A 27791-nucleotide genomic window follows, 5' to 3' on the forward strand; every position below is an offset into this window, starting at 1 on the left:
TAATGAGATAATAAGGCATAAAATCTTGTCATTGGTGTTGGATATGGATTTTTGATCATATACTGGAAATAGACGTGTAGTACCGAAAAGGTGACTTGATTATATATATATATATATATATATATATATATATATATATATATATATATATATATATATATATATATATATGTATATATATATATATATATGCACTTCAGAAATGAAGCTCAGTACTCAACAGAAAAAAAAAATCGGAAAACAAAACTCCTTTGTCAAGATCGACAGGTCCCTGCACAACACTATAAATCAATCTAAATATTCTAGCCCTTTTACACTGAGGTATGCTTATTTTCTTCTGACTAACGCTAAATTCTTTTATTCAGCTACGTGGCAGCCTCGATATGTAGTAATGGGATTTAAAGTGACATTTAGATTTAGCTGTATTTAGTTGTCTACATACTTCCGAAAAGTTCGCATTACTCTGTGCATTTGTTTATTATTCGACAGCCGAACCCTGTAGCAGAAGACACTAAAGAAGTGTAAAGTCTAAACAAAACTTATTTAATTGTTATAAGGGATCGTAAAAGAATAATACCAAGAAGTTGGATAGCAGGAACGTAGCTAACTCAAGTGTGAACCATGTTAAAGACGATCAAGTGTACAGCAGAATATAAACCTTGACCTTGACTTGCTCCAAGGCCAGGTAAGTTGTCAAATTGGATGGTCATGACATTTGAGATCATTTCATTACGTCTCCAGTTTACCGGCATTTTTAAACGTGTCAGTTAAAGATATAGGAGGTATTGCGAACGTAAATAATATGATATTTTATCTGTCATTCTACGGTAATGATGCCCAGTGTATAGAATACTTGTGTAGAGGTAAGTATAATCAAGGAGGATTTGTTGTCATGTTTGATGTTATGATGTTATGAATCCAAAATAAACATTACATGTAAACGTGCCAATGAAATTACTTGTTCATGTCTTTGATAAAGATGTGGATAAATCAATACAACACCGTAGATATTCCGAACAGATTGTCAGCCTACGACAGTCTCCGTTTGTTCACTAAAAGGACCATAACAATACGATGGGTAGTCCGGGAACCGCATGCTCAAAAGCTCAATAAAATGGAATGGACATGACATGGCATGTTATACTTTTTCTGTTAATTTGAACATTAAAAACTGTTGATTTACTGGTGTGCTGTACAATAGAAAAGGGGAAAAAATGTGGCCAGTTTAGATAGCGCACCTTCAATTTTTTAACTGAAATTGTGTACTTTTTCCTAAACATCCTTAGGCTTAGGTTATGTTGTTGATGAATGTACCACATATACTTAGAACATCTTTGTATATACTATTCAGTGTAAAAGTAAACTTGTAAATATAATTCCAATTGTATAATTTTTAATGAACATCTTTGTATATCATTATATTCATTGTAGAAGTAAACTTATAAATATAATTCCAATTATATAATTTTCAATGTAAAAGCACCCCCAAATGTTTGTAGTTTTTTTGTGCTTTCATACATTATTAGTTCTTGCATATATCCTGAGTCATAGGATCACATGAAGAACAGTCACCCCAGCCCTCAGCAGTGTGATAATTCTTCAGGTGGGCTAACCTGGGATGACTATTCCTAACCTAACCTACTTATCCTAACCTAATCTAATTTAACCTAAGATAGCCTAACTTAACCTAACCTAACCAACTTAATCTAACAACCTAACCTAACCCAACCCAACTTACCTTAACCTAACCAACCAGACCTAACTTGACCAGGCTTGACTAAATTTAACCTAACTTAACCCAACTGGGGTGGTGATTCTTTAGGTTTTATTGGTTGGGGTGACAATACTTCAGGTGGACGTTCTGGGGTGACAGTTCTTCAGGTGACCCAAGTCATGAAATCAGCAAATGTGTAATTCTTTTCAGGTTACAATTTAGTCCTTCCAATGCAAAAGAGAAAATGGCCAACTCTTTCAGATGAAAATTGTGGCAGAGATGTAAATATTCTAAATGTATATATATTTATACAACACTTGGATTTTATCAGTGGTACAGAGGTATAATCAAGGCTTTTAATTATTTTATCTTTAATTTCCTTTTTTCAGTCCTAAGGATAGGCAGATAAGGACCTCACTTGTCCCATTGGTTTGGAAAATTTTGTACTTTGATGATAATTTATGATATGCCATTGCAGGAACTGAAGACCTGAAATCTTGTAGCCATAATCATGGAGCCTGAGTTTTCAACCAAGCAGATGAAGAGAAATTGGCCTAATACAAACTATGCTGCTTGTCTAATATGTCAGAAGAAGGAAAATAAAGCTAGTCTTCTTCAGAAGCTGACAGAGAAAGGCTATATTGTAGTCCTGTATGCAGTAACAAACAGAAAAGATGTCTTATTCTGATTTGAGAATGAGCTTGAACCTCAATGTGACATTCTTGGGAGGAATCCTGTGTCATGCACAGTGCTAAGTATACCAATCAGAAGACTGGTGATCAGCAAAAAAGCAAATTTGCAAAGCAAGAAAGAATTTTATCTAAAGCAGGACTCTCTACTGAGCTAGAGAGCAGTGCACTCCAAAGACGGTCATCAATGCCACAGCCCATCAAATGTGAGGAGGACTGCTTCATTTGTGGAAGAGCTTGTACAGCTAAGGGGGATAGATCCCTCCTTTTGTTTGCTATTTATGATAGGCAAACTTCTATCTGGAATAAAGCAAACTAACTTGAAGATGAAAGTATGCTACACAAGATTTGTGTACTGATATAATAGCTGGTGACTTCAGGTACCACAGGAACTGCATGAACTCGTACCTAATAAGATGTGTTCAACCACAGAAAAAGACAAACACTGTTTCAAGTCCACATAATGCAGCACTGTCTCAGCTAGTATCTCGTATAGAAGAGCCACCCTTCAGAGATGGTGCCATATTGAGAATGTAATATATGGATCTCAGTCATTGGTAGCCCAACTCCAAAGGCACAATGAAGTAGATGGCAAATGTAGAATTATGGTTCTACTAAGAAAGGATGCTCAAGAATAATTTATTATGCAGATTTGACTCTTGGCTGCATGTTCACCAAATTGAAGGAATTAAAGGTCAAAGCTGAAGAGGCTGAATATGCAGAAGAAAGTGAAAGTGAAGTTATATCAGATGATACCAACGTCTCCTTCTACAACACTGCAAAACAAATATGGTTGTTGCTCCAGGACCAACATAGGACAGAGAAGAATTCTCTGAAGGATGCAATAGAAGACAGATTATCTTCAGCCAGTGGAAGCCATCAGATGCCAGGATGCAAGACTGAAGAGCCATCACTGCATCTGAAAATATCATACTCTGAGGCATCATAGAGAATAAGCTGGAAATTCTACAATTATGTGAGATGGATGACAGATGCATCCCCAGAGGTGGGACAGGATTGCAATGTGAAAATTAGTCCTAAACAGCATGAACAACTTCTCATTCTGGCCCAGGACATCTACCAAGCAGTTGTACACATCTCAACACCAAATACATTGGTATTGCATTACACATTTTAAAGGAGACCAGAAGCAAGGCAACTGTGACACTTTTAAATAGATTTGGGAAATGTCATAGCATGTCCATGTATTGGAAATCCCAATAAATGTTCAAGGATTGAACTCGCACTTGAAGAGAATACATATATACATACTGCATGAGGATGTCTGAATAGACGAAAGCGCTTGGTCATCAGTTTTTCTTTTTCCTTGGTGGTTTTTCTGCATACATACATACATACATATATACATACTGTACATATACCAAAGGCTTCCTCCCCCTTACAAGGGGGGTAGCCAAAAAACAAAAGGCATAAAAACCATTCCCACCCATTCCATCCCTAATACACTCCACTCCCCTCCACCCTCTACCCTCCCTCTTATCTTGGCACCTCCTAGATGACGGGTCATCCCTGCATCTTGGCCATTGCATTGATAGATATTAAAATGAAAAGTGAATAACTTTCACCATATATCTGCAGAACTGGCTAATACCTTGTTACAAGCACTGTGTTATCTTGCTGGACCAGTAATAGCTATTTTTAAGAGTTTGTGTAAACTTGTTCTTAACTATAGTATTTTCACCATGTTTCTAAGTATAGATGGAACAGCAATAGTCTGAACATTGATATACATTTTTATTATTTCATTATTCACATTTAAACCATAAACAATTTGTCCAAATTTAACTGCATTATAGATATTGTTTTGTTGGCTAGTTATCCTGTTTACATTTTGTATTGGAACCCCAAAAAATGTTCAAGGGTTGAACTCGCAGTTGAAGAAAGTGACAAGGACTGAAATGAAAAGGGAAGAACTTTCATCACTTGCCTGCAGTAATGGCAGTAATGTACCTTGTGATGTGCATTGTGTTATTTTAGTCAACCAGTACTAGTTATTTTTTAGTTTGTGTGTTTTCACCATGTCATGGTAGATACATTACTCTATTATTTCATTTAGTTATTTCAGTTTTGTTTGTGTTTTCATACATATTGAAACTATAAATGTTTTATTCAAATTCATTTGCATAATACACATTGTTTTGTTGGATAGTTATCTTCATTATATTTTGCAATATTTTTTTAATAAATTCATTTTGCTCTTTTTTGTATTTCATGGGTGATATTTATTGTCTTGTGGAACATAAGGTTTGTTGAAACAAAATTGATGCTATGGCCAATTGATTAATGTGGTATCATGAACTTCAATGATATCTATAATGGTAGACAGTATATGTTGGAACATTTTGAGCATAAGGTTGATCAAAGTAGCACAGATGCTTTCTTATTTTACAGTAAAAATAAAATAATGGGAGATGTGATTAAGTGCACATTGCTTGATTTTGTAACTTATGTCACAGTTGATTACCAATAAGTTAGATATGAAAGAGTATAAAAAAAAGGGTTGCAATTTTGCACAAAAATTATTCTAAATAAATAATTCACATGAAATTGTATTCCAAGTCTATTTATCAAGTTAATGTTGTCAAAATGTATGTTTTTTGGCATCAGGGGTACATTTATGAACAGTGCATGTCATCCATGAAAGATATTAAGTAAAAAAAAAATCACATTTTCAGTATAAACATTGAAGATGCTTATAAGAAAATGGCCACAAATTTTTTCACACTGTTTTTGGCAAAGTAGACCACTCAATCAACAAACCTTAATGTTCATATTAATTGGAAAAAAGAAAAAACACAGAGTATAGCAAGCCATGTCAGATATTCTCAAATCTTGGTGAGTGGATTATGGACTAAAGTGGAAAGATCTATACAATATAATCCTTGAAAAGATATGCATGTATAAATGTACACATGTATGAGGGTAAAAAAAGTTTGTGGAATTTAAAAAAAATGTGCATTTAATTGAAGTGAGCAAATACAAATTGCTTAATTTTCAATGTAGTTACCATCCTGCTCAATACACATCTAAAGATAATGTTTCCAGCTTTCTCTGAGGAACTTGGCAGTCCTCTCTTGTAACCACGTGTTTACAGAATTTTTAGCTTCTTCCATGTTTTCAAAGTGGGCTCCTTTAAGTGATTCCTTGAGCCTTGGAAAGAGGAAGAATTCTGATGGGTTGAGATCTGGACCATAAGTCGAGTGAAGTAACACTTTCATTGGAACTCTTGAATCAACTTTCTCAACTCTCATGGTGAAAGGATCCACCATAAAGATTTCCTTGCAGTGGTTTGACCAATGTCACCTTCATTTTCTTTAAACTCCTGCATAACAAGGTCCATTAACAGTTTTTTTCCATCAAGGAAATCTACAACTATCACTCCTTCTCAATCCCAGAAAACAGTGGTAATAATTCAACTCATAAACAGCTCTTCATCAGCCTTAATTTTGCTAAGAATTACCAATGAAAAATCAGTTTGAAGAATTGTAAGGCCAGAAATTTTAATTGGATATTATATTCATTTAATTGTGTTTTTCTAGAAGATTCTATAATTGAGATTGCTAAGCATCATGGGTAAACTGTAGCTCTGCCCATCCATGACATCATTAGAATGCATTCTGATGTAAACATAGGCTAGGAACCTTAGATTTAAGAGGAGAAAAATTTCCAACCTCCACTTCAGGATTCCATTACAGGAATAGTTTAGGGGAATTATGGTTTCTAGAGGTTAACTCAAGAAGTGAGGTAATGAAGTATTGACATCACGAAATGGTAGTCAGTAGTTTTATACATGGATCTGAACTCATTCGATAGCCATGTTGTGTTTCATGTGTGGGCATGGGTAGTCTAAGCCCCAACCATTCCCTTAACAAGTATGTCAAATGTGTTCCATAAATAATTGGAAATATATTGAAATAAGTGGAGATACATAGATATATCTGTATATAATAGATCATATGTATTGAGGGAAAGGAGTCTAAGCCCCAACCATTCCCCGAACAGGGAGAAAATGGGCATAGGGAGTGTAATCAAATCACATGTGAACACACAAAAACACATGGTGCTTAGAACATGTGATTGAAGTAATTTCGTAGTGTAGAAGTGAATTTCAAAAATTTAAATTGTGGCCGAGAATGCTTTCTACTAAAGATACAGAAAATTTTAGGTTAGGTTGGATAGGCATAGGTGATACAAACATTGGATAATTGGCCAGAAGGTTAGATTGTAAGAATCCATGTCCTCCAAACTATACCATTAGGTGTTGAATTATATAACCACCTAACTACACCATTAGATGTTGAAGTATATAAAATGCTACCTCGAACATCATTGTCTCAAAAATGATAATCCAGGACAGGTTTTATTTCATGTCTAATGATAATTGTAAACCAGTTGTGTTTAATATAATTACAGAATATAAGACCTACATATATTTTTTGTTCTATTCTGTTACAATTTGATAATTAACTGAGTGAAAACTAGGAATATTCTTCAATCACCGAACCTGGATACCACTACCATAAGTAACATCACAAACGGCCTTAAAGGAAGAGAATGGAATAGAATGGTGTTTGATCAGGAACATCATTCATTAATTCATATCAGTATTTTGGATACCTGGGATGGTGGCAGCAATTTCTCATCAAAATAATCTGACTAATGTAGGATTTCCCAATAACCATTATAGATATATAGTTCATGAACCATCATCTTCAAAAGAGGTATGCTTAACCAAACACTGATTTTTTAAAGGTAATATATACAACTCGCCCATCCATTCATGAATTAAGTAATAGATGACATTTTGGTACTACATTTTTGGGTGTGTCGACGGTGGTATATAATAGCATTATAGCATTATAATTTGTTTATAACAGTGATGGGATTAAGGCCCACTTAATGATAATTCTGTAGTATATGCCATTTATCATTCTGGCATTACAGAATTGGGTGATTTGGGTGCAACGCTTTTGGGACCCATAGCACAGAGAGCTTGCTGAATCCTAGATCTTTATGCCAAACTGAAGTTGCTAAGCCTTATGATATTTCCAGGGCCAAAGCTATTTGAATAACTATCATTCTTCCATCATTTTTCCTATGATTGCAATTGAGCTTATAGGCCTGTAGTTCATTGGCTTCTCTTTGTCACCCTTTTTGAATATGGGGGTAAAGTTAGCTAACCTAAATTCTCTTGGGACATCTCAGGATATGATTTTTTTTCCTTTGCAAGATGATTGAAGGGAATATTAAATTCTTTAGATGTCTAGCATGCACATATGCCCATGCACGCACTAGTACAGGATGGAACGTCCAATGTCTCCAGAGAACTGTCATGGAACCACCTATTGTGTTTGACCGCACAGTGGGCATTTGGGCCAAGTGTGTCTCATCTCATGGGGTCAAATGGGTTGAGCGTCTGGACACCTGTGTTGGACATTGCCAACTTCAAACTCAGCATACAATCAATATTTCTTATATGTCTCCATTGGATGTAAAAAAAATCACTTATGCATAAATACGGAGTGTCCATACTCAGTTCATGCATTGTACATTGCAGAAATAGAGTAAACATAGATAGTAAAGAATAAATTGTATATAGCTCCCTGTTGTGGCAACAGCCACCATGTGTATGTAAATAGCACCTTTGGCAACCACCAGAGTTTTCATTGGGGAATGTTCTGAGATGTAGACAAGTCTAGATGGCTCGGGTTCCAAATAACGACTGTAATAACAGCGACTGTCAATAGAGCGACTTCACAATTGCGACTTTTAAAACAGCGACTATCACAACAGCGACCACATGATAGCGATTGTATTATAAGAGCGATTATCATAACAGCGACATCATCGCATCAACTGCATGAAACTGCTCAGTAATAAAAAATTGAAACCTAAAGGGAATCTAAAACAACATTTCATCTGGACTAGGTATAGAAGTCACATGATTTAAAAAGAAAAAGGCTAGTCAAGCCAAAGAACAGAAAGTCATATAGTCAGCCGGAGGGACCACGGGGGAAGGTCTCGAGCAAGGTAGGGGTGGGGGAAGAACACCAACCCACGGAGGGAGGAAGGATTGGATTTGCCCCAACTTGCGTCCTTTTTGTCCTGCTGTTTTGTCAGATCCTTGATGGTCCTGCTAGAATGTCCCACTACTTGAATATTACTCGGCTCAAGTGTCCGGGTGAGGAGGGAGGTGACGTTGCTGGTTGGTAGGATTAGTCTTCTTGTTGGTTCCTTTTGTTGTTGCCGACCTTCCGTTATTTTAGTTAAGTAATATTCAAGTAGTGGGACATTCTGTGAGCACCAATGACAGTGTACTTGATAAAGCTCTAACGAGCAAAACATTGTACCACCAATATAGGCTTCGACCTCACATGGTGTTGTTCTTCACATTCTTGTCGGATTTTGCCATTTGTATTCAAGTCTTAACAACCCAAACATTTCTATGACTGACAACCGAGCGACCGACCAGTAAATTCACTTCAGTGAACCTATCTCACAAAGTGAACACAAACATGTAAACACGAACAAATAAACAAAGTAAACACAACTGAACACGTAAATACAAACACGAAAACACAAGCAATTGAAACATAAGTCTGCGACCATTCTGACCGGTTGATAGTAAAGTCGCCATTATTACAGTCGCTGTTATAATGCGGTCGCCATTATGTCAGTCACTGTTTTGAAAGTCGCTCACCTGATTACGTCGCCCTTATGAAGCCGCTATTATGATTAAAGCCACAAAACGCCATCTCATTTGCCTCAATGCCTCCAAACTCAATGTAGATCACAAACAGATCTACATTCTGGTGCTGAAGCGGTGGCTATGAAGCAACAATTCTACTATTCCTCCAAAGCAATAATTCTACATTCTGATGACAGTGGCTATGGACAAGTGGATTCCATGTGCCAAGATACATCAGAGATCTATACTTCAGTCGAACCACTTCCTAACTCCACACTCTTTGCTGCATTGCCAAGCAACACTTACAAGCCAATGCTCCAACGTTCCTCATCCAGCATCTACTATGAGGCAATCTCTTTTCACTGCATTGCCAAGCAATGCTCACAAGCCAATGCTCCTCGTCTAGCATCTATTATGAGGCAATGCTCCAATACTCCTTGTCCAGCATCTACTATGAGGTAGTGCTCTAACAGTCCTCATCCAACATCTACTACAAGGTAATCCCTCTTCACTGCATCATCCAGCATCCACAAGAGAATCTGGGCACCACTGGGTTGGGTGACGAGTTCTCCCTCACCTTCGCATCTAGCGATCCACCAGTGTCTACATATTTGCACGAGTGTGAACTTCAATGCCAAAGTCACATATACTTTTTTCTCTCCCTTTTATTTTATTTTATTTTTATTTCGTTTTTTGTGTTTAAATTTTTTTTACACATATATTTAATTTTTCTAGTGGTTTCTATGCCCTTGCTTTTTGGCTACCTCCCTTGTAAAGGGGAAAAAGCCTTTGGTATATATATCTATATATATATATATATATATATATACATATGTATATATACATATATATATACATATATATATATATACATATATATATATATAATTCACCAGCTCAATACATTGTACTAACTCCTGCCCCTGTTTACAGCAGTTCACCTTACCTCTGATTCGTCCCACTGCATCATCATTTATAGAGCTAAACTCTTCCCACAGTATTGTCCCACCATCCTCATTCATAAGAGCCAAAATTCCTTCATCATCCTGGGTAAGATATTTTTCAATTCTCAATATCATCTAGGAGGCATTACATTGTTTTTTTTTTTTTTTTTTTCTTTATCAGTTAGTCTATGAACATGTCCAAACATCTTTCTGACTCAACATACTGACCCTATACACACAGCCGCTCCACACTTATTTCCAATGCATTAGACATGTCCCCTCCTCCTACTAACAACTCTTCAGAAAATTCACCTGCTACTCAAAGCACCATGACAACACAAAATCTTATCACTGTAGTCAAGGATGAGACTACATTACCTCTCTTTAATGGCTAGAACATTCCTGTACACAATTTCCTCTTTGAGGTTGAATCAGAGCTAACACAAAGGAACATGACAGATGACAAAGGTAAAATATTTATTCTAACATCCAGAATAGACAAGAATAACTCATTAGCTGGTGATGTCATTCAGTCTGATCTACAGTATTTGAAGAAACTTGATTGTATCATGATTCTGTAGAACACTTTAAAAAGTCCTTTGCAGCATTTAAGCCACTTGGGTCACTTTCCCCCTATAACCATGGTCCTCACCACACCAAAGAGATATCTGTCAAAATTGATTCAACATTTAGTAGTGAACTCTGAGAAAGCCTTAATGACTCAGACTGGGTCTCAGATGACAAGACTACATTGAAATACAAAGTCTCACTTATACTTTCAGCTATTATCCCAATTACACCCAGACACACTCCAGAAAGCTGGTACTAATCCATTCACACCAGGTATCAGATGAGGCAAATTCTTGAGGAAATTCTCTGACATGGACAAAGCTATCACCCAGATCTAGAGCCAGTTAGTACTCATTGCACCCACCCACACAATAGCCCAGATCACATGGGCCTCCTCACATAACACAAGATCAAGACATACATCTTGCACTCGACATCACTCATGCCAATGCTCTCCATCAAGAACACAACTGGTTCATATTGCCACAAACCAGGACACTTCACAAACACATGTTGCCACAGAAACCCTTCACAACCAAACCAACACTGTGATTATCACAGTACATGTTTCCACATGAATGATCATTACTGTGTGCTGTTAGCATGGAGGCAACACAGACCAAACTCCTCAGATCACTCTCATCCAAGGCATTCACATAACACATCTCCTTTATGACTACAGAGTACCAAGACTCAAAGCAAATCAAGGACAGTTATACCATACTCAGAAATTCACTCTTCAACTCTACCTGTACGTACCCTGGATATCCTAGACATGTCTTCCCATTCCTTAACATTCAATGCTATGTCTAGCAACACCAAAGTGACAATCTTTCTTGACACAGGTTCCCCAGTTAACATGAAGTCAACACACAGTTTCCATAAATTCTACACTGCAACTGTGTCAACATTTTGAAAACCCCCCCCGGCATCAACCTTTGCAATGTAGATGGTGTACCTTTCTCGATTGGTGGTAAATTCTCTCTAGACATTAGCTTCAAAGATGAGTGCCCATCCATTGTAGTTTCCACATACGAAGCTAAAGTTCACTTTTCTGCTGATATCTTCAAAGGTTTAAAATTAATGGAGCAACATGACATAATCACTTACCCTGCTCAAAATTGTACCATTTATGCAAACCATTACCTCCCTGCATTGCCATCAGCAATTTCTCTAACATAAACCACATTCACGTGGCCAAACAGACACGGGCAGAATATGACTCCGTGTCAGTTGTTTGAACTCCATTAAAATTCAGCTCCACTTTATCACACAAGGATGCACCAGCTGCTAGTACAATTTGTTCCACCACCTTCACACAACAGAGTTACCAATGCTCAACCACTCCAACCCCTCCCCAGGACTCTAAATTTTCTACATCACTGACAACTGTGGACATGTGTTCAAAACGTAAGAGACGTACTGCCTCCTCCCTTATGTCCAAATCAGGAAAACTCAGGACTAAACACTCATTAAATACCATTGGTTTTTCACTGCCTGAGAAAACCCTCTTGTTTCTCCTAGAGGAATTCAACACCAAATCCACCCTTGTCTCAGAAGTGTTATAGATATTTGAACACACTCATGCAGTGCTTATCAGCCCAAAGACACTGTTCCCTATGATTTTTTTCAAGCATAAGACACTGATGTACTCTGCGTGCCAGAAACTTGCCATGTCAATGGTATTTCCATCCTTTCAGCCATCAGCTCTCTGTCAAAGAAAGGTCATATATGCATTTTAATTGCCAATGACACTAACACACCCCTCCATTTCACTTGTTGGTACAAACATTTGTGATTTTGAAGTATATTCCTCATGCATCAAATTTGTACCACAATATTTGACATGGCCACAGCACAGGAACCGATTGATACATCACATGTCAACCCCATAGACTTCATTGGTGCACAAGCAGACTTGCTTGCACTTTGCCACAAGTTCAGACATACTATTGCCACTCTAGGTGCCCTTGGAGCTACTAATCTCATTCGGCATCATATACCCCTTTGTGAGAACTCTGAACCACATTTTATTCCTGCATACAGAATGCCACACAGTAAATGCATGATTGTAGATAACATTATCTAAGATATGATTGCACAAGACATCGTACATACATACATATACCAAGGCTTTTTCCCCCTTACAAAGGAGGTAGCCAAAAAGGAAAAGGCATAAAATCATTCCCACCCATTCCATCCATGAATACACGCCACACCCCTCCCCTTCCCTCTTCCCTCTTATCTTAGCACCTCCTGGATGATGGGTCATCCCTGCACCTTGTCCACTGCCCTGGCCATCATAGAACCATCAAACAGTGAATAGAATTTCCCTCTCTTTGCTGTCCCTAAACACATTGATTCTGCCCAGTAGTAGACTTCAGAGAATCAAATAAGCTCCTGATACCAGATATACACCTCATCCCTGTATTACAGGACCTCTTGCACTCCTTTGGTGAAAACAACATAGTGTTCATGACAATATACACAGATGCATCCTACACCAGACTTGGTGCAGTCCTCATCCAATAACATGGCACAAATCTCAGACCAATTGCCTATGCTAGCTGCACACTTAATAATCATGAACAAAATTACTCGGTCACAGACATAGAAGCTTTAGCTATTATATATACACTCAAACATTTCAAAGAGATCATCCTTGGTTACAACATGCACATCTACATGGACCACCAACCAATCTTACACCTCTTCAAAGGAAAGAATATATCAGGAAAACTTGCCTACTGGTTCCTCATCATACAAGAGTTCATGCCCACCTTTTATTTTGTTCAAGGTAAAGCAAACATAGTAGCAGATGCTATCAGTTGCTATATCACAACCATTACTCAAAATCCAACTTCAGTAACTCTTACACAAATGTGCTTTGCTGCAGCACAGAGATCAAACCTTTGGAAACATGTTATATACTTCCTTGAATCAGCAGACATGACTGATACAGATAATTTTCCTCCAAATCTCGACAATTACATTAGTTGATGATATACTGTATCACAGAACAACACTAATAAACATGAACCCAGTTGGTCAGTGTTTCAGCTCGTAGACCCTATGGACATCATTCCAGAGGTCCTGAAACACCTACATGATTCCCCCATTGCTGCTTACCCTGGCAAGGAGAAATGCATTACACAAGCCAGATTGCACTACTTTTTGTTAACCATGAGGAAGGATATACATTCCCACATTGATGGTTGTTACTCTTGTGAGACTCACAAAGGTCATGTCAGCAGTCATGTTCCGATCTTAACTTATTCTACCCCTTGTAAATTACACCATTCGACATGGTCACTATTGATCTCTTTTTAATTACCACTTACACACAGTGGAAACCAATACCTCTGTGTTAACCATTTTTCCTGATTCTGTATTCTTTTTCCCCTCCCAGACAAGACAGCACAACACATGGCAAAGACATTGACAAACTCATATGCCCCTTCACTACACCCAAAGCTCTGATTTCTGACAGTGGGACTGAGTTCAGCAATGAGATTCTTTTGCATATTTGTAATTATTTTCAAATCACAAAATGTCATCAGGGCTTCAAAACATCAGTAATAATCATGTAATTCAAGTTATGTAAAACCACATTCTTGTACAGGCAGACACAGGCAGTTTAACTTTCTAATTGTTTAAACTGCAGATATTGTTTTTCTCTTAAGTCGGATAAACATTATTGACCAAACAATATATGAAATGGCAATTTTCTTTTATTAGACCTGTACTGGAACTTAATTTCAGTTTTATGATATATTCACTATTATTACAGTTTAGTAGCTGGGTAAATAAGGGTATGCAGTATAGGAATAAATAAAAAAAATGCTTGCCATTTGTGGGAACTGATTGGTATGTTCTTATTGATACTTGTAGTGAAGCTTTCTTTATATACATTGTGTAAACAATCAAAAATAATGTATCAAACTTGCCAAGTAAAGAATAATAATTTTTATCAAGTGGTAACAAACTGCCATAACTAAAATTTTTACTGGTGTATTTGGGCCAAAATGAAAAGAATATATGTTGTAGACATTGTTTACAAAGTTGTGATGTCTAGGTGGTGTATTTACCTGATTGTGTGTACCTAATTGTGGTATACACAGGGCCCTCACATAAGGGGGAGCAGGGGGGTATATGCCCTGGGGCAGCTCATTTAGGGGGAAAGCAATTCTAGTCTGGACATGCCTCCCACAAGGCTGACAAAATAATTATTATGGAAAAAGGTCAAAGTACCCCTGAATATTTTACTGTAATATATGAATTTTGTGTTAGAATCAACAGAACATGAAATATTTTCCCCTTATCCTTTTTTGCAATAAAGACATTAGATAAAATGTTTAAAATCTGTTTAATTGTTTTGCAAGCCAATAGCTAAAATAGTCTGTAAGGGATGGTAGAGATGGGAAGTGGTGATGGTGGGGCGTCGTTGAGAACTTTGCCCTGAGGCGGCACTTAAGCATGTAAGGGCTCTGAGTATATGGGAAAGAAGCAAGGCTCATTGGGCTCCATCTATTATTTGTGTGCAAATGATATTTTGATCATCTTTAACCATTCATTTTTCACATTGGGAATGTGGGAGGTTTTTTTTGGGGGGGGAGGGGGGATCACCCTGTATTAACACTGGAATGTTTAACAATTCATTATGTCTTGTTGTGCAGTAACAAAGACAGATGACAAGGATATGCGTGACCGGTCAAGAATGCGCTTGTGGTTTTGAATCTTGCTTGAAGTGTTTGGCCCAGCATGTAGGTTCTGCCTGCTTGAGTTCCAAAATCAGAGTAGATAATGTTTATTCGTGAAAAGTTATATAGCTCATGACCTTCAATTTACCCATAAGAAAGTGTTCTATCCTTGAAGTTTATTTCCATAGGATAAATTTTTAACCATCTTGGAAAATGTACATGTAACCATGTATAATTGAATTTGCTTATAGAAAATGCATATTATATGAAGTTTGTGTTTCACACTTTTCATTACTGGGTGTCTTTCTTTTAGTCTGTATGCTATCAGGTTATTTTAGTAATTTCTTTGTCACCTCTTAGTAATGAAAGGAGATCTCTTATTTTGGCTGCTGCTGCTAGGCAGTCCTCTTTGGCACAGCTTTGGTAGCAAAGGAATTTTATATAACTTTTATATAATTCATTATTGTCATTAGGAAGTAGTTTTCATTGAGGATGATGAATGATTTGCTATTTCAGGAGATGCAGGAATACACTGGAATGGCAGAATCACCCAGTCTTGATAAAATAACTATAGGAGAGAGTACCCAGGAAAATGAAGTAAAAAATGTGAGTGAAACAATCCTAGTGACACAAGGAAACTATGAATCTCCTTTGTCATATGCTGCTCCTGAAGTTTATATAGGAACAAGTACTACTGAGAGGACACATGATTGTAGAATCTGTAATATTTCATTTACTTCAGCATCCAATTTGAAATTACATATCCGCATACACACAGGCGATAAGCCTCACAAATGTTCTTTCTGTGATTCTGCATTTTCGAACACATCCGATCTGAAAATGCATTATAGGACCCACACAGGAGAGAAGCCCTTCAAATGCAGTTTTTGCACGTCTGCCTTTGCGGGCAAATACGCTCTCAAGTTACACATCCGAACTCACACAGGAGAACGGCCCCATAAATGTACCTTGTGTGTGTCTGCCTTCTCGAGTGCGTCCGACCTCAAGAAACACGTAAGAACCCATACAGGCGAGAAGCCGTATAAATGCTCCTTGTGTGACGCTGCCTTTTCCCAAACCTTTGCCCTGAAAGGTCATATACGTACACACACGGGAGAAAAGCCATTCAAATGTAACTTGTGTGTGGCCGCCTTCTCTCAGAAGTTTGCCCTCAAGCTCCACATCAGATCTCATACCGGTGAGAGGCCACACAAATGCACGTTCTGCGAGGCCACATTCTCTAACGCATCAGACCGGAAGAGGCATATCAGGTCGCACACGGGGGAAAAACCGCACAAGTGTCCTATGTGCGAGGCTGCTTTTGCCGATAAGAATGGGGTCAGGTTACACCTGAGGACTCACACTGGAGAACGGCCTCACAAATGCACCTACTGTGAAGCGGCCTTCAGCTGGGCATCAGACCTCAGGAACCACATTCGTACACACACAGGAGAAAAGCCTTTTAAGTGCACCATATGTGGATCTCTCTTTTCTCGGGGGTCCAATCTTAACAAGCATTACAGGATACACTTCAGCAAAATGACTCAAAGTGATGATACTGCCAGCACGGAAATTGTTTCACAGGTAAATGATGTACATGGATATCAAAATAATTCATCAGGAAAGTCCTTTCAGCACAAAAATTATAAGACAGATGTGCATTGTGAATATGGTTTGGAAATCTCAACAGGTTTGTACCAAGAGCAAATGTCAAAGAATGTCATACACTCCGATGATACATTAGTTAGTACCAGTGGTATAAAGAATATAATACATGATAGTGAATCTGTTAATATTAGGACTAATAGTGAGGAAGAAAAGTTTGTCAATAAAAGGACAAGTGACACATCTATCTCCATAGATAGTATTAAACAGGAACCTAAAGTTGAAGTGATAGACAATGAATTGAAACAAAAGAAGATTTTGTAGACGATGAGTTGAAAAAGAGAAGACTTTGTAGTGTGAATTTAGATTTCACAACAGATATTATAGTGGTGCATCAGGCTCATTGAAAGAATGATATTTACCTTGAGTTTCTTTGACTGGACTCCTACAGCCCTACAGCAGTTTGCAATGGTTCATGGGACATCCCATAGGTGTCTCTGGGAAGAAAGGTTGGATTGATTTGTGTGTTGTATTAATGTAGAACTGTTTCTCTGTGACTGTCTAGGAGGAGAGGAGCAGTCAGTTGTTAACTTTCCTTTAGTAAAAAGGTGATAGTACAGTTGAGTTTAAAAACAAAATATCTTGGGCTTAGTCTTGAGTCCAATTATTCCTCAGGGCTGCACTTCCAGATAGTGTTCATAGATTTTGAAGAATGGCAGTAGGGAGATAGTTCTTTCTGTTTAGCAGATACTCTTTACTAGTCCCTGTCATAGATGTAAGAATAGTATTTGTAATTTGTTTAGGTACCAAAATTTGGTTGTGGAGTTTGGCTGTGCGATAGCCAAGTGGCCACTGTGTTGAACTAGTGAGAGGGTGGTTGTGAGTTCAATTCCTGGGACCTGCTGCATGTATCTTGTATTGGTTCCAACAGCCCTGGCCAGATGGGGAGGTGACCAAACATCAGCCTGGGAAAGAAAAAAAAAATTGTTTGCCACAACTGACATGGCTTGCCCTCAGTGGTTTCTCACTTCCCACTTTGTGGAACTGGAGATGGTGATTTTTTTCCCTAAGTTATATAAATTTGGATTTATATTTAGGATTAGTAGATGACAGAAGAATAGATCTAGTAAGATGACATATTCTCATATCTGCATGCACAGTAATGACAGCTGCTTTATAGAATGATGTGCTCCTCATATTGTATAGAAATTGTTATGAATGTACATGATTCTTTTGTTTCATCTTAGTGCTGATATTTCTTTAGTGCCAGAACCAAAGTAGATTAGGATCTACATATCTTTGTAATGATTCTGATCTAGTGGTGAGAAATGTTCAGTGGAAACAAATTGGCTCATATACATGTGGTAGGACAAGCCCAATTCATTCCTTTTATGTTACAGTGGCCTGTAAGAAATCAGTGTTTAGTAATTGTATAGTTGGAATATTTATATATATTTTCTATTTATTTATTTATTTTTGAAGATAGATTAATGAATGGTACTTTTATGTCCACCGTAATTTTTTTTTTCCTTTTCCATTGGAAATGTAGCTCAGAAACATTTACACTTACAAAAGAGTTGTATAAATCAATCCTTTGTGGTAGAGCTGATTCCATGGTGATGTAAGGGTGGCTGGCAGATATGTTTCTAGTGACAGGTGAATATTGAAGGTTGTGAAAAGAGCTGATAAAGCTTGTAACCAGTTTTAACACTTTTACTTCTCAAGGGGTTTCCCTCAGTTGAATAAAATCACCAAGCAGAAGCTAGAACAAATATACAAATGTTCAGTAACCCCTTTATAATGAATTTCTCCAAGCTGAGTAAAGTCATGTGGCAACTGCTAAAACAAATGTACAAATGATCAGTGGCAGTGAATAAACTATAATAATGAGGCTAATGGCAGTTCTGTGTTGCTGTTTTTGAAGATTCTGGCCTCTTACTTAATGCTTTAAATGTATGTTAAGGAAAACTTGTCTCATTATTTTTTAATAAATAAATTAATCTTCAAATTTCAGTATTCATTGTGAGGACCATATGTTTTAGTTGTAATCTAATATTTGTGATGGTTTATGTACCATAGTAATATAAAGAGGGGCATTTGTGACCAGAGTGATGTGCTGCATAAAAATGAAAATGTACAAATAGAAAGTTTACATGACCCAAGGATCTCCAGGTTGTACTGTACTGCCACTCTAATGACTTTTAGGATGATAAGCTATGCAAGATGTACAGTTTTAGTTTTATGATAAGACAGTGGAAATCTTGATTTTAAAAGGTATTTGGGATATGTGGCAGGAAAAGAGGAAATACTCTTTCCTACTTCACTTATGTTTTCCTTTCTGTTTCGTTGATAGCTTCTCTTTCACTCCATTCTAATCCTATTTACTAAATCTAATCTAGCCACCTTGTCCACTATCTTTGTACATTCACATTCCTTCAGCTTGGACTATGGACTACCTAGGACAGACCACCCGCTCGCACGGGATCGGTAGTTGTAGGAGGAGAAGAGATGTGTGTATGAAAATGAAAAGATAGTAGTGTATAAAAGAGGGCTTCTGTCACAGGTTCATTCCCACACGCCCTTACACCTTGCGACCTCACGTAAGCACTACCGCGTCCCAGTCCCACGCTGGTGCCTGCAGGTGCCTCGCACGCCCTTGGTCAGGGGTGCCAACTGCCCTACATTCATTCCACACATTCTGTATATTTGCCCAACACATTCAAACCCCTCCCCCATTGATCTTGAAATCATCCTATTTTTCATCTCCTCCATCTCCCATGTCACAGTCCTCTAATCATCCTGGGAAATGTCTGTTTCTCTGCGGTCGCCGTCGCGCCGCTTTTCCTTTTGCTACCATGTCGTTGCTCTCTTTGTTGCTTTCTCAACCGTCCACTACCCAACGTAGGTCCAAGATATGTCGCGGCATTTCATCTACAGAGACATTGCGAATTCGCGTCTGTCACATCACCCCTTGTCCACTATGAGGTACATTTACTAGCGTGTGGTTTCACCCACACCTCCCCAACTCACACTGACGCAGTTCTGTCCACGACGTTAATCGGCAGTGTCGGCGCTATGGTTGGATGTTGCCATTCACTTAAATATGGCCTTTTGGGGGACTGTCTCTTCGTCTTGTCCTCAACTGGGGTAAATGTTATATCAGAAAACTGCCTCTACAGCCAACATTAGTGCCTTCTCTGTGATGGATTTAATAGTACAGTAGTGTCGCTCCACTATCCCATTTCCATTAGGTCTGTAGGCAGCTTTAAAAGAAAAGCGCCCTCGTGTTCCACCTTTCCAGCTTTTCCTTCAATGCTTACGATCGAAATGCGGTGCCATTATCCATCAACACTTCATCAACCGGCCCTCTCTCCAGAAATATCTCATCCAGCACACACGCTAGTGGTACATGTACGCATGTTCAAAGAGGCCTACCAGTCTTTCAGACGTAATTTCAACTAGATGTTTGCTTCTTCCTGCACTCGTCAAAATTCTAGTGCGTGCTACTAAGGTATCTACACTTGGAGTCTTTATGTCCCTTATTTGCTGTAATTCAGATGTGTTGTCTGGAAGCCCATGCACTCGAGAGTGATGTGCTTCAAGAGAGAAAGGTGGGCGGACTGCATGTACCTTGGACCTAGAGAAAGCATTTGATAAAGTACCTCACAGTTGACTTGTGTGGAAAATGGAGCACGTTGGAGGACTGAATGGCAAACTACTAGAATGGATAAAAGACTTGAAGGAAAGATATGCGAGTCTAGTAAAGGACAAGGTGTCAAGATGGAGAGCAATAATGAGCGGAGTTCTACAAGGTTCAGTGCTTGCACCAGTAATGTTGTCTATGCCAATGACGTGATGGAAAGAACAACAAGCTATGCCGTGTTTACAGATGACTCAAAAACCATAAGAGTGAAAAACGAGGAGGATGGTAGGCTATTGCAAAAATATCTAGACACTATTTTTGCATGGAACCAAAAATGGGAAATGAAGTTCCATAAAAGAAAAAAAAAATGAAAAAAATGCAAAGTACTGGAAATGGGCAATAGCGGCTAAAGGCCATCATTAAACTATTCCTTGGGAAGTGAACCAATTACTAAAACAAAATAGAAGAAAGATTTGGGAGTGTTGATAAGACAACCTGTCACATGACGGACATCAGCAGGATTGTAGGAGAGACATACGGACTACTGCAGAAGATTAAAGTGGCGTTTCACCATGTGGATGAAAGGACGATAAAAATATATAAAGAATCCTTGATACGTCCAAGACTGGAATATGCGTCAGTAGTATGATCTCCACACAGAGTGAAGGATATAAGCAAAATCGAGAGAATACAAAGGACAGCCGCCAAAAAGTCCCCAGTGCAGGTCACTAATGGGGATAGACTGCATTGACAGAAGAGATTTGATTAAAGATAGAAACGCTTTAAGAGGTCATGGAAGTAAATTAAGAAAAACACATGTCTAAAGCATGTGAAGAAATATAGTTTTCCACATAGATACATATGTGAAATAGCTTAGAAGGTGATATAGCCCAAACTCAACAATGCACGAGTTCAAATACATAATTGGATATTAAGGATATCAAGTTGGAACTGTACATGAATTCGAGTGTAGTATGTTAGAAAATTAGAAAATAGAAGGGACCCAACAAGCGTTGCTCCTTGTATACTAAGATTAGGTAAAAATACAAAATCCAACTTATTTGCCTGCTCCAAACCCGCATCCTCCCACTCAGTCTTGCCAGACTAAACATATCATCAGCAAATGCATCAACTTGCTCGCCGGCCCATCGTAATTTGGATAATTGACCAGATGCACTGAACATGCCTTGCACGAAAGCCTCAGTCAGCTTGGCTTGAATTTTCACCCTGTCCTTTTGACCGGCCCCTTTATTTCAAGAGAGATTGCTAATGCATCTTCCAGATCGCTATAAACCTCGTCACATTCCCAACATTAGTCAAATCAGGCACCAACTTGGCTTACTTTAGCCACGCCACCAAGTCTTCATTCCCGTCGAAAGGCTTGATGCCTACAGATCCAAACCGGAGGGATTCTCCGCCGACACTGACAACCTCCGCCATTATGCAGGGTACGCGCCTAGTTAGCTTGTGGCGAGAAAAGCGGAAACACACTTTCCTATTCGCCTTCCGATGAGTATCATTCTTTCTGCTTCGTTAACGGCTTCTCTCTCACTCCGTTCTAACCTTATTTACTAAATCTAATCTAGCCATCCAGTCCACTATCTTCGTACATTCACATTCTTTCAGCTTCATTCCCACACGCCCTACAGTTAGCGACCTCGTGTAAGCACTACTGTGTCCTAGACCTACACTAGTGCCTGCGGGTGCCTCTCCCCCGCGGTTCAGGGGGTGTTAACTGCCCTACATTCATCCCCCACATTCCGAAGTACATTCGCCCGACACATTCACACCACAGGATACAAGATATATATGAATTGCCAGACAGCATGATATGTTTTCTGCTCGTATACCCATAGATTAAGATTACCTGTGCAGCAGTATCTGTCAGTCGTAAGGAATATAGTCTAGTTTGTGATACTCGAATATATGGTCACCACAACCTATCTTTTTGAAATAATTTATTGTTGTATATGGGCTTAGCTAAAGTAATATAGCAAAGGTCGTGAAATCAAAATAGTGCAAGTCACAAGTAGATTTGTAGTATGTGTTGGGTTAAGATAATTGTTGCCGGGCAGGTCAGAAATGCAGATTAGTGCTGCTTTGGGAAGGCCTGTGCAAAGCATCAAATGTAAAGGAACTCCCCATGAACTCAGCAATTATGTCTAGTCATAGTTTTATTAAACAATACCAGGAATATTTTAGTTTTGATTAATTGTTTGCGTGGGTTCTTTTCATTTGATAGATTTTGAAACCTGACTATGGTGAAGTCATAGCTGAATTTACTCTGGCAATGACGAAAACTATTTGACAAATGGACTAATATGGCATTTGAGAGAAATTTGTGGCTGCGTCTTTATGATTCAAGTACAAAGTACGTATTCATCAATTCATCAGTTAGCTAAGTAAACATATGCCGAGTTGATTGATTTACAAAAATAGTGTTTTAATCGGTATTGATACCAAATGGATACCACATTAAGTACGAGTAAAGTTATATGTTGTTGACTAGCTTTAAATAAATAGTCCTTAATTTGGAGAGGATGGTGTTGGGATAGGTAGGTTATATGTACTAATATATAACCTATGAGGGCGTAATTACTGAAAGAGCCACCTCAAGAATTAGAAACAGTGTTCAACACGTTTTCTTTAGAGGGTTCAGTGAGTAGAGAGGAGAAAGTGTTGAATAAGGGGTGACCTTAACATACTCAACGTTTGTCTGTGTGTGTGTATTTACCTAGTTGTATTTTGCGGCAGGAGAGCTATGCGTAGTGATCCGCAGTTGTATCTTTACTCATCCAGTTTTCTTAAAATCATATATAGTTTTAGCACTCACTGTTTCCTCTTTTAACTTGTTCCATGTATCTATTACTCTGTGTGGAAAGCTGTTTTTTCAAATCTCTTCTGTAACTGTTTCTTAAGTTTCTTCTCGTGCCCTCTTGTATTTCTTCTGTCCCATTTTAGTAGGTCATCCCTATCAAGGATTTCCACCCCTTTCATAATTCTGTAGATGGTTGTCAAATCGCCTCTTTCTCTTCTTTGTTCCAGAGTTAGTAAGTTTAGTTTGTCCAATCTTTGTTCGTGTGTCAACTTGCAAAGTGTTGGTGCCATCTTCGTCTTTGCTCTTTGAATTATTTCTAGTTTCTTTATTTATTTATTTTTATTTTTTATATTTTATTATTATTTTATTTTATTGTTATTATTATTATTTTATTTTATTTTATTGTTATTATTATTATTATTGTTGTTGTTATTGTTTCTTTCTTTTGTATGGTATACAACCTCATCAAGAGCAGACAGTTCGGCCGCCATGGACGCTTAGGCCATCGTAATGGTCCACTGTAGCAACCCTCTCCCAGTGATCAATTGCACCCATTCCCAGTATGCCTGTGTTACCTTTCCTAATGTCCAACGCACCTTCTCCCAGTTCTAGGCTATAGTAACGGTTATTATATGGTCTCTCCCAGTATTATATGTACCTTCTTCCAGTGTTTATTTTCTACCTTTATATTTATAACCTTACTTTCTTTGTATCTTTTACAATTGAAAATGCTACCTGGGATTAGCTAAACCTTTTGTTACTTGTTCCGCCCATTAGATGGCTTCTACCGGTAATTTAGTTTTTCCTTTGCCTCTCCATGCTAGAGATATACTCAGAAAACTTGAAAATCTTCATCAAAAACTCACCAGAGCCCAGTTTGCTGTCGCACATAATTCAATATGCCTTAAGGAAAATAATTTGCAGCGCTACTCAAACAAATACACGAGTACATATATATATATATATATATATATATATATATATATAGTATATATATATATATATATATGTATGTATGTATGTATTTATATTTGTGTGTGTCTACAGTGTCCAGTATTCCATGCCATTATTATGATGGGACTCCGTATATGAGAAGTTTCCCTGTTCACCATCAGGGACATTCAAATGAGCTGTGGGTTATGTGACTGAGTGCGTGGAAATGCACGTGAGCTGATCTTTATCTCTTATTTCTCCCAAGATTTGGATGACCCTGGTGAGAGGTACATCTCTCAATTGACATAGCTCTTGCAATCTTAAGAATACTCAAGCCTGCCCACCAGCGTTCAGGTATCAGCTCGCAGAGAGGATCATGGGTAAGTAGAGTCAGCGTGTGCAGATATCTTAGGAAGACCTCGATCTTGTTATAACAAGTGAGAGAAATGAAGTAGACTGATGCGTTTACTTGTACTTTCACACACAGTAGAAACCCATAGCAATGAATTTTATTTCCCACTGTAGGAAAGAGGTCAAACGCAGAGTATGGGACCCTGTGTATTTAACGTTTCGCCCAGCAGGGCTTCTTCAGAAATAACATAGTAGACAAACCCTGCTAGGTAAAACGTTAGATACATTGGATCCCATACTCTTCGTTTGGCCTCTTTTCTACAGCGCTGTTGCAGTCGTTGCTGTTTTTTACTCGATTGATTTCCTACTTGTGAAAGTTGATGTTACGTCTTGTCTACTCTACTGAATTTAAAGCATAAATGTGGAGGAGAGAGTAAGGCTGTGGTAAGTCAGCTCCGCTCTCCTATCTGAGTCTGCTGCAAGTCAAGGCACTGCCGTCAAAGTCATTGTTATTTGTATGATTATTAGGCCAAATAGTTTAAATAGCCATTGGTGGGGGAGTACAATAGGAAAGGAAATTCATACAAGTTTTGATGCAGAAGTTTGTGATTCAACAAGCTACCACATTTGCTTATAGCAGCATACCTAGTGGTCTGGTTTATTTGTATGCCCCCAGTGAGAGTAGTACGATCAATCAATCCATTGCCCCAGATCTTTCTTGTAGGAGACCCACGGCTCCCAGGTAACTGGCAACAGCCACTGGGTTAGCCCATAAGTCACGCGAGGAAGAAATTATCGTCGTCGTCGCCGTCGTCGTGCCTATCCCTCGTGGTCGAGGAAGATGGTCTTCGTGAGTTATTATTGGTGTGTGCGAAGGTGGCTAATGAGACCGATTCGTGCCTGCAAAGATCGGTCGCATTGCGGACATACAGTTCCGGGAGTAAGCGCTGGCTGTGGATGTTGTTGTCGCTCTTTCCGACGTTTTCTTTTTTCCTCCAGCTGTGCAGTTCTTTTGTGACTCAAAGGTCGCTGTTCCTTCTCTGACGGTGGTTCTCCAGAGGGATTTATTTCTTTAAGGACGTCCTCAAAGCAAATCTGAAAAAAGCTACATAGACTTCAACAACTGGGAGGAAACAGGAAGAAATGTTGTGTTGTTTTCTGGGTATGATGAGGGTGGGGCAGTGTAAGACAAAGAGTTCAGTGTTTTCTATGTAAGGTTTGCATGTGGGTCAGTTTGCCTCTGTGGTCAGACCTATTCTGTGTTGGTATGTTCTTAGTGCTGGGTGGTGACCTAAACGCAGTTATACTAGTGGGGTTCTTGCTTCTCTTGGGGGTGATTTTTCTGTGGGGCTAATGCCATGTATCAAAATGAGGCCCAGATCTTTTTTCCAATGAGTTTGGCTATCCAGTTTTATTATTATTATTATTGGACATTTCTTATTTGTGTTTGTCTGGAGTGAGTAATGTCTCTGATGACTTTTGAGGGGAGGCTTCCGTTCTGTTATTTCTAAGTCCCAGTTCTCGTTTGTCTAGGGATGCTTGGATATTCTGATCAGCTATTTTGCAGTTGCCATGCTAGGCTACTGTCAGATCATTTTCGTACATGAGCGTTTTGGTGTTATGGAATGGATCTGATGTTGGGAAGTCACTTGTGAAAAGGCTGGACAGTGCAGGTGAGAGTTGTTGGTGTCTGGCCGAACTGTCCCGGATCCCGGAGGAACGCCACGTCTGGAAAGGGGTTTTCCCTTAGATGGGGTTTACACGGTTCTAACGGTTCGTCGAACGCGGTTCGACAGACACGTGTTTAAAGTGATGTGTGAGCGTGTGAATGGGGTATTTGGGGTTTAACCAACGTGTTCGACAACCAAATCACACGTTCACACATCACTTTAAACACGTGTCTGTCGAACCGCGTTCGACGAACCGTTACGACCGTGTAAACGCCCTCTTATAGAGTGTATATTGTGTTGCTGGCGTTACGTACAGTACAATGCAGTCTTCCATAATGTGTTGTATAGTATGGGATGAAGAGTTGCATCCTGGAGAGTTATGCGATGCGGTCATCCAGCCCCCTCTAGTAGCCGCACAGTATGGTGGCCGCAGAGTATTGTTCCTTGGGGTACTACATTGCACAGTCATTTATTCTTAGAAATTCTGTTTTTACCTATTCTGCTCTGTCGGTCAGCAAAGAAGTTTGTTAGCCATTTCATGGTGTGGATGTATGTCTTTGTGAACTTATTTGAAAGTATGTGTCTGAGAACTTTATCAGATGCCTTGTTTGTGCATTTTAACTGACGCAATTACTCTACTTTCTATTGTGCAGTACTATTACACTGTCTTGCTGAATGCAAATCTGGACAATGATGGAAATAAATGAGAAATGTATGCTACGTTATGACTTACACCATACATGCTGGGTTCAGCATCCACTGTTTAAGTCACGGGTAATTTTTGTCTGTAAATTTGGTTTCAAGTTCAGTATCATAGACTAATTCCTATATTATGGTTTTATTAATAACTTTTGAATAATTCTTGTTTAAATTTTGACATTTTTTCCACTTGTTTGGCCATTCGGTTTTGGGGAGGATCAATAATAGGTACCTGTTAATGGCGTTCCTGCGAAACGAACGTCAGAGAAAATCACTTCCCTGCCACCCGTTTAAAAAAGACACAGAGGGCGAAGCCCCAAGAAACTGACAGTCGGTCTCTAGATAGGACCCAAACTCTCTATGTAAACTTAAGTTAAATCTTCAGCTTTTCACACAAGGAAAATTAACTACACGTGACTGCTTTCCTTCTACCATAAGCCGATAACATAACTCCTACACTAACATAAAGAGTAATCTAAAGCTTCGTTCTTAAGAGATCCATAGGAAGGCCCGAGGATCGTTACTAACTATTGTGGTGGTTCAATTATTCCGTCAGCAAAATTTGATGTAGCAGTTATTATCAATGGTTTTGTAGTTAACTTAAAAGTAATTTCTGTTTTGCTTTTTTGTTTAGTCAGCCTCTCTGCTTCATGTTGGGTGAACGTCCTATAGAGGTAAGTTAGAGATATTCTCCCTTGTGAAGACATCACCATCTGAGTAGCAAGTAGGTAAAAAGAAAATTAATG

The 27791-nt window shown here is 38.5% G+C and overlaps 1 protein-coding gene across 5 annotated transcripts; it reads left to right on the forward strand.

Moving 5' to 3' along the window:
• The first annotated feature begins 451 nt into the window (after window positions 1-451).
• Window positions 452-18939, forward strand: LOC143019660 (uncharacterized). 5 transcript variants are annotated; one of them, XR_012965844.1, is made up of 3 exons: window positions 477-685; window positions 10046-10162; window positions 14036-15176. XR_012965844.1 is itself a non-coding variant. In XM_076175554.1 (3 exons), exon 3 carries the CDS (start codon window positions 15846-15848, stop codon window positions 17253-17255), a length of 1410 nt encoding a protein of 469 aa, XP_076031669.1. In that variant the 5' UTR covers window positions 477-685; window positions 10046-10162; window positions 15843-15845; the 3' UTR covers window positions 17256-18939. The 5 variants fall into 5 exon arrangements, 4 of the variants coding, with proteins under 4 accessions (XP_076031672.1, XP_076031669.1, XP_076031671.1 ...); XM_076175554.1 differs by lacking the exon at window positions 14036-15176 and adding an exon at window positions 15843-18939; XM_076175556.1 differs by lacking the exon at window positions 14036-15176 and adding an exon at window positions 15843-18939 and having other exon boundaries at window positions 10049-10162.
• Window positions 18940-27791: the final 8852 nt, after the last annotated feature.

This window comes from Oratosquilla oratoria, chromosome 37, assembly GCF_046742065.1.
Source record: "Oratosquilla oratoria isolate Oo_2021 chromosome 37, ASM4674206v1, whole genome shotgun sequence".
Lineage (NCBI taxonomy): Eukaryota > Metazoa > Arthropoda > Malacostraca > Stomatopoda > Squillidae > Oratosquilla > Oratosquilla oratoria.

Bases quoted from the DNA above. Each gene is read 5' to 3' on its own strand.
- LOC143019660 (XM_076175557.1), top strand. From the start codon at position 15,846: ATGCAGGAATACACTGGAATGGCAGAATCACCCAGTCTTGATAAAATA.